At 40.5% G+C, this 8,351-nt stretch overlaps 1 protein-coding gene across 1 annotated transcript; it reads right to left on the minus strand.

Moving 5' to 3' along the window:
- Positions 1-571: 571 nt before the first annotated feature.
- On the minus strand, positions 572-7,240 carry LOC137267567 (heparanase-like). Its single transcript, XM_067802049.1, has 10 exons — positions 7,002-7,240; positions 6,299-6,429; positions 5,359-5,532; positions 4,685-4,844; positions 4,277-4,327; positions 3,807-4,004; positions 3,363-3,474; positions 2,965-3,074; positions 1,629-1,772; positions 572-934 (listed from the first exon to the last, which is right to left on the minus strand). Exons 1-10 carry the CDS (start codon positions 7,175-7,177, stop codon positions 754-756), a joined length of 1,437 nt encoding a protein of 478 aa, XP_067658150.1. The 5' UTR covers positions 7,178-7,240; the 3' UTR covers positions 572-753.
- Positions 7,241-8,351: the final 1,111 nt, after the last annotated feature.

Genomic DNA, 8,351 nt, shown 5'->3' on the forward strand with positions numbered 1-8,351 from the left:
AGTGCAAATATTTACTCTCCCCTCACTGGATCTCTGATTACAGTAATTATCAGGCCCCGTAGACTTCTGCTCAGACCCTTTTCTATCTAATAACCAGTGAAAATATTTATCTAGAGCTCTCAATCAGTCATGAAAGTAACTCTAGTGCGTTAAAACAAATGTGTAATATAATTTTGACAATGGAAGTATATACAGTTTTTAAAATCGCGAGTACAATGTTTACGTTTGTATTTTACATATGCTATTTGGTCCATAACAATATCAAAGTGACTACTTTTATATAACTTACACAAGCCATTGCTCATTTCATGAAATAGGCTATTTCACGGAATGAATGTAACTTATGGCGTTTTTTTAATTCATTGGGTGCTTTACGGCGTCTTTTTTGATGTCATATGTTGGCGGTTCCTCTTCACATTAATTGGACCAATGTGAAACACGTGTTTTCTTTTTATACCTTGTTTGTCAGATTATGTCACTAGAAATGTGTCAATGTTGTAAAGTGTCAAAATATGTTATCGATTGTCCTTTTTGTTTAGATTTATCCACAACTGTTTTTAACCACTTCATATAAGATAATCGAAATATTTTATTTGTTCATGTTCATCCTATCTGAGCCGTTTCTAGAGAGGTTTCCCCCATGACCTCCTGTCATCACCATATGATGCATGCCTGCATCGTCTAAATTGTCGTACAGCAAACATCATAGAAGCGTTTATTGAACCTTTCAATGACAACGTAATGTTGATACAACTATCCGATAATAGGTCCATGGTTTTGTGAATGACAGGCTGCTATGTTTGCGTCGGGAATGACGATGAATCCAAAGGTGTTCCCAGGAACTGTCATCTGCCTGCTTCCCAAATGTCTTGGCGTCATGTGTGGTATTTGGTTGTTGACAAGTTCCAAGGTTTTGCCATTTAGTTGTACTTTTCTAGAAAAAAGGGAAGATGCTTCATTGGTACGAGGAAAGAGCGGACGTATATTCATATACTATATTTATATGTCTATATGACTGTATCTTGATCTTCCTTTCGCAGTCTTCAAGCGGTGGGATTCTCTTAAACAGTTTGCTCGTCACGCCGTTATCTGATTCCACACATGAATATGTGAAGTCCATGTTTGATGAAGGGAAATGCTGCCAACATCGGCAAATACCACAAATCAGTTACACAGACAAGAATCAGTTTATGCCACTGTGTGTTTTTCACCGGCGTAATGGACCATTGGTCGTATCACACACATCATTGTTGTTTCGGGTTAGCTCCCTTGCCTTCTGTTATAGCTCATGCTTCAGAGACAAAATGTGGCCCCTGAATGACGATAAACAATGGACGCCATTCACAAGAGTGATTAACTAAATGAGTTTTACGCCCCGTTTAGCAATATTCCAGACACCTCACGGCAGGGGACACCGAAAATGGGACTGACACATTTTGACAGTTTGTTGGGAATGGAATCCGGTTCTTTGGCGTTACGAGCAAACGCGTTAACCACTAAGCTACCCCACAAGTTCCGGTTTTTACAAGAAATACCATTAGTGAACTATATTAACATATCTTTATATGTGTAGTAAAGACGAAAAGTTACGTGTGGCGGTTTATCGGATTTACAGGTCATACACATACTGTGACTTTAAGTCTCCTCCCTCGGGTGTCAACCAGAATGCGTCTGCGTTTTTGCCCTGCAGATCCGATATGGTCAGGATTATGGGAGCTTTATTTAAGTTCAGAGCATACACTGTGATGCTTCCTGGCTTGTAGTTGTATATACTGAAACATGAACCAGTGATGTCACAACAAATGACAGTACAGATCATCAGATACTTTGCTCACTATGGCATTGAATTTGACAACCACTGTGGTGTAAATATTCCATCCAACATGACATCATCATGTCACTGTGATGTACCTGTAATTTTACACTCTTAATTACAATACTAATGTTGAGTCGACAGCCAGAGACTGGCACATACAACCGTTACATTGAAAACATCATAGGTATTTGCAGTCTGTGAAATCGACGTGAGAAATTCATCAGCGACCAACACGATACAGTCTGCTTTCGAACACATAAAGAAATTGGTACGACGTTTTGTACCCGGTGTGACAGCTTGTACTGTCACGTCTTTTAACGTGATAAACATATGTGTTTGTGCCCTGTTTCGCATTTTCTACGCTCAAAACATGTCATAATCCTTTATTTCAAAAGACACGGAGTAATAATGTTTCTTGTGAGCGATCTCAAATGTGCACTTCATGTTGTAACTCCATTTCTTACGCGAAAGTTAGACACATCTGTGTATACTCTAGTGAGGCATGTGAAAATATATATATAGTAACAGGTTGTGTATAGTGTTACGAGAGTGTATTGTCTGTAAATTGTATTATTAATTCAGTAATAATGATTATGGGTCACATTCCGTATCATAACTGTTCAGTGGTATTAGTATTTTATCGGCAGGCCTTGAGGGTAGTTCTCTAGACTTACCTCCCTTTGAAAAAGGTAAACACGAGGCTCACCGAGAGCATTCTACGTTAGTGGCGATAGTCGTAAGTGCTCGAACTTTCAGGAAATGTTGATTGAATATATATAGGGCTGGTTGCCGTGTTGTGGACATGGAAATACACACAGACCACTGGAGTATATATCTGCCTCTCCGACAACGCTTGATCTACATAGCCGCTTCCTGACAGCTCACTGTGTTACATTCTGCATAACCAACACTTAGGTGAGCTGACATTATATTTGTGACCCACTACTTTAGAATAGACTCAGTTGTATTGTACATGAAACCTCTCTTGTGAATCTGTATGTTTTTGCCTTTGTTTTGCTCCATATAAAGAATTATTGACAATTTCAAACTTCTCAGTGTTATACATTTTGCCGGGTCTAGGGTGATTTTCTACGCCTTTTGTCAGGGCAAATATTTAACCGTAACAATAGAGTTACCAAACAGCTTACTTGTTGAGCTTCGTACAGTGGGCATACAGTCGTATGTTGTCCGATGAGGATGGAACATCAAATACTTTGTTGCCAACAAGTCTCTTGTATAGAAGCGTCAGCCAGTAGTCCTGTCAAAGAAAAGAATGGCGGACTCACTATAAGAAAGATAATGTTGGCATTGATGTGAGTTGTGCCAATGGCAGCACAATTCCAGGAGTAAAACATATTTCGATATGCAAATGATTGATGTTGTAAAAGTCGCAATAGGCTGCGAAACTCGTTACCCATTACTCATTGGAGTCGGATCATAAAAAGAGGAACTACATGTACTGGTGACTTATGATTAAGTGGAATTCTGGAAAGGATAATCGACACCATCACACTGTGACATTTTTATACGACGTGCGTGTACGTACAGGATTAGGGTCGCTGTTGCTGTCAAGAAGTGAATAATGACCTCCGAAGAATGCCTGACGCAGGACTCCTTTTAAGCCATATTTTGCTGATACACCAAGCTTATCAAGCCACCTGTAATTGGAAAATAATGTTCAACAGAAATAAATTACTTGTACACCCAATGTACGCCTATTACGTATCAGGAACACAACCTGAATACGAGTATGCCATACAGTCACGACAAACAGCATCGGCAAAGACGAATATCGGCAGACCATAAAACACGTTTACGGAAACTAGAACTGCACCAAAGTGACCTAGAACCTCCTCCGGAAGCTGTTCCTCATTTTCGTATGCTTTATTAAAGATTGGTGCCTCTTTTCACATTGATAATATGATGCAGAGTTCATTTAGGAAATAAGAAAAGATATAAAAAATAGCATTTAGAAAACTAAAATGCTCACAAATTTCCTGCGACATATCGATCACCTATGCCCGGAGTGCCGCCCCCATAGCCAGAGGATGTCTCCCCGAGCCACGCCACCAGGCCATGATGGTTTCGGACAATCCCCGCCACTGTGTGTAGTTCAGATATAAGTTTGTCCATTGTGGAAGATTTAGAAAAGTCTTCCACACTGGCCGTTGCTCCATTAAAATAGTAACTGTAAACAGGAACACGATGGTCTGCTGGGTGATACACGAAACAAACACTAACCTCGATAGGATTAGAAAATGACTGCATAATTTAATCTATTCTGTTATATCCAGCTATATAGAAATATATGATCATGTCTGTTATTTACGTTTCCATTGCATTCTACCATGTTCTCGGTATATGTCTCCGCATTATGTGATTGAATTGGGGGACCCTTAGTTGTCCGAGTTGACATGAAAGCTACACTGCAATCAACGTCCAGCCATGGATGACACTCACTGATGGATGGTCAAGACGTCCAGGACACTGGCTCCGCCACTGGACAGGAAGCTGGAAATGATAGGTCACATTGGACAAAAATACGTTTTTCAAATAAAATATCATTAGTGCATTTCCATTAATGTTGGCAGTATCTGATGTTTAAACCTTTAAGCTATTGTGTGTTTGATTTCAAAGTTTTCGCTACAAATAATCACAGGGAGAAGTGACTCGGGCATAAATGTTCACTATTGTAACAGTTTGCTGGGTGTTGCTTCAGGGCCAATCCTGCTAAATCTGTACAGTAAGACAACCACCACAAACTATGACGTGTAGGGTTTCAGTATGAAAACATCTATCATTTACGTCTATGGGCACTATTTAGGTTATTCCCCATCAACGACCATGAAAGATGTGTTATGTACATACTTGTTTATAAACCTGTCTTTATAACCGGCTATGTCAGGTCCCAGGATGAGACTGGACTTATAGGCCGTTCCTTGGACGACTTGTTTCAGCTCTTTGTAGTCTCTTCCTAGCTGCACGTCACTGACGGTTGTATTCCAATGTCGGTACAACAAGTTTGGTTCTCAACGACAATACAAAATGAGTGCATCAAGTGTGACAAGAAAACCTGTCTACATACACAAGAATTACCGTTAGTGTACATTAACTGCGAAATTAATTTGAAAATACGGAGCATATAAACACACAAATGAGACTGTGCGGTTGCATTCCATGTCAATGAGGAAAACGACGATATTCTTGTTTATACTGGGCGTACATCTCCATTACTTTTCGTTATGAAACTAGTCTTCACAGACAAGCAAAAAACTGATGCTGTGTACAACATCCAAATAGATGAGTACATGTATGATGACGCGTGATGAACCAAATTACCTAGCCCGAATTCCAACGCTTTGAACCTCTTCCCCAAAGGGGGTGCACTTTACCTGTTTGTTGTTTAATGCGGCACTTACTATTGTAAGATTTCAGCTATATAGTGCTGTGCTGGTCTGTACACAATAGTCTCTACCATACAATCCAGGATCGTTCCGGGAAATCATTTTTCTGTGACAGATGTGAAACATACATAAACCTACCATTTCCCAATTCAATCCCTGCAATGGGATACCCTTTGTCAGAGGAATATTTGAGCAACAGCTTTGCATTTGCTGGGTTCCATTTTGTTCCGTCACGGAGCATGACGTTGAGACCAATCACCAGCTTGAGCCCGGTCTTATGGAGAAACATATTGAGATCATCCCAGGTCTTTGCTGAAAAGATGTGATTTTACTTCACAAACTTGTTTCCTGTTTTCAGTAATTTCTTAAAAGTAATTCAAACAACACGTGCAGGAAGCTCCGTGTTGGATCGTAACGGACAGAGTATCACCCTGGAGCCAGGGAAATCCTTCAGTAGAAGGGCTGCTGGATGTTGTTGTAACCAGTATTACCTGGACCTGTTCTCTGTGAACTGATTATGTCAACATAGGATATCAAATCCTTCCTGCATAGCTCTGCTTTCTGCAGCAGTAATACTGTAATTGGTTAAGAGGGTCCGCACAAATGACATTTCATCGTAAACGTACAAATCCGTTAAGAAACTGATCGGTGTAACACGTTATGTTTGGAATACACTTCCTCAAAAATACACCACACAAAATACATTTCCCTGTGCATCCTCAGATCCGGCCGTTGTATCCGTGAAAATTTACGTTTGTTGCAGGTGTACACAAAGTTCTTGATCCAAACTACAAATTCTAGTACTTTGGGGGGCGAGTCCCATCAAGAAAAAAACAACGGCACCGCAGGAGCAGCTATCTAACCCACCTAGCTACTTCGGCTTCAACAAAGATGGAGGATGACAACTGACATTGTAGTCAATCTACTTTGTGTACTCCTGTGAGTACATATCATTCCAAACCAGCAAACCAAAATGAATCGACTTTGGTTGGATATGTGTAGCCCGAAAGTAGAAGGGAATTGTTTTTATTACGATTATAAGAGGTTTCTTGGCACCATAACAATGTTATGTAGCTACCTTGGAGTTGGAACTGCTGTCCAGTAGCTATGCTGTGAGTCGGGTCAAACACCATGAAGTCCCCTGATGTGCCCCCGACTCTCAGATATCCGGGTGCTAAAGCTTTTCCAAGGGCCAGCACCTTGGGAGAGCTGTTGACATAGAAAATAGTCATAACTTCAACTTTCATGAAATTATACTCGTAGCCAACTTAACGATATTGATGTTACCTTACAGCAGTTTTGCAACATTGTGAAGTGAACACCAGAAATAGGTTTCACCGATTGGTTTCACAAGTTTGGAATCAAACCAGCACCTTCGCTTTAACTTCCACCATATCTTTAAACTGTCAGGATAAATTTGAAAGCTTCTACAAACATCTTGAACAATATATTGGCATATCACCGGTATCTTAGATATGACACTGTATGGTGAGATAAGTAGGTAAGTGAATGGACAATACTCAATAGTATTCAAGATATATCTTCACAGCTTACAAACAATCCAGTCAATGACTGAATGAGTGAGTGAGTATGGTTTTGCATCACATTTAGCACAGTACAGCTGGACACAAGAGATAGAGGCAAGATGGCTCAACACTGGTATGTGGAGTATGATGACAGTTCTCTGAGTGCATCTACATCCCAATATACCAGAGGTCCTTGACCCAAACTACGTAATGTTCCAAATCAGTCAGAGATATTGGTAAAGATGTTATGAATACCTGACATCGTGATACTTCAGATTGTACTTCAGTTGACCACTGTCGATAGTGACGCCCACAAACATGTCATCTATCACCTGCAACACGTGGTCAGTTTTCACTCTGACATGTTCGGTGTGCAGCGACACAGTAAACGGCTGTATCCAAGCCAGGCCCAGTAAACACAAGAAGAACATATCGTTGAATATTGTAACCACTAACCACTGCAAATGTGTTCTGTCTCATATCTGGAGTTATATTTAGAGTTATATAATGTCTAGGGGTCAGCATGGAGTGGCCTTAAAGCAGGTGTTGCAAAGCCACGACAACAGATAACACACACATTTTGTAAGACGCATTATGTCATGTAATTTTACACTGCTAAAAATGTGTCTATTTTGTGTAAATTTGACTTGACATCTGTTTTCCAGTCTATCGGTTTCAGGGATCGGCTTCTAAAACATTCCGTTTCATTTGGGGCAAAACGTCCTTATGGAATTGAGGATTGTTGAAACACAGTTCGGTTCATAATTATTGAAAATTCCATGGTCATTTCTAGAAAACAAATAACGAGAGAAATCTCTGAATATCGCTGAGTATTCCATATTTGTACACATCCTGTGAATTTCGGCAGGTATGGAATTCATATTTTTCACGTCCCTGTTACCTTCCCTGCACAATCTTGGCATTCTCCCTATCAACAAGTTTACCTTGGTGTCTTCAAGTTTGGTGAGGCCCTTTTGGTTATCAGTCTCCTTCAGTATTTCGAAATGTTCTCATTGGGATTCAGGTCCGGCCTGTGAACAAAGTCACATTTTTCTCTGTGAACCACTGCTGATTCATACCTGTGTGCCACTGGACATATGATGGACAGCGACTGATCCGACTCTATCTTCTACTGTGTGTCAAGGTCTGAAGTCGTTAATTTGTGAAAGTTAATAAATATGGCATCGTCATATTTGTTTTGTCAGTTATTAAGAAATGGTTGCCATCTACGGAGCAATAATGACCACTGACCTCTGATTCTCTATTATCTTCCAAGTATCGGTAGTCACCTACTCACTACCAACACCTAACCAAACGAGCTTACGAGTGAATTAATAGTACCAGTTAATCCAGCTACAGGGGAGTGAGTACAACTAACAGAACAGCCAGGCGAGGGGCTAGAGGCACTAATTAGTGGCTTGTAACAACTGGGGGCTAGAGGGATGGAGTCGCTCAGACTGCTTTGTCGGTGTTTTGGGTCCCCTTGTAAAATCCAGATATTCCTACAGTTCACTGGTCAAATTTCCCTCGAACACGCACAAAGGAGTCGTTCCCAGAAATGACACTCCACCCAGACACAGGTTCAAGCTAGAAACTCTTACGACC

Source organism: Haliotis asinina, chromosome 16 (genome assembly GCF_037392515.1).
Source record: "Haliotis asinina isolate JCU_RB_2024 chromosome 16, JCU_Hal_asi_v2, whole genome shotgun sequence".
NCBI classification, from domain to species: Eukaryota; Metazoa; Mollusca; class Gastropoda; order Lepetellida; family Haliotidae; genus Haliotis; species Haliotis asinina.

Excerpts from the sequence above, each read along its gene's own strand:
- LOC137267567 (XM_067802049.1), bottom strand. The coding sequence starts at position 7,177 with ATGTTCTTCTTGTGTTTACTGGGCCTGGCTTGGATACAGCCGTTTACT. Across the intron at positions 5,533-6,298 it reads ACAGCAGTTCCAACTCCAAG|CAAAGACCTGGGATGATCTC; the intron begins GTAGCTACATAA and ends ACATCTTTTCAG. Across the intron at positions 935-1,628 it reads GGAGGAGACTTAAAGTCACA|AAAAGTACAACTAAATGGCA; the intron begins GTATGTGTATGA and ends CCTTTTTTCTAG.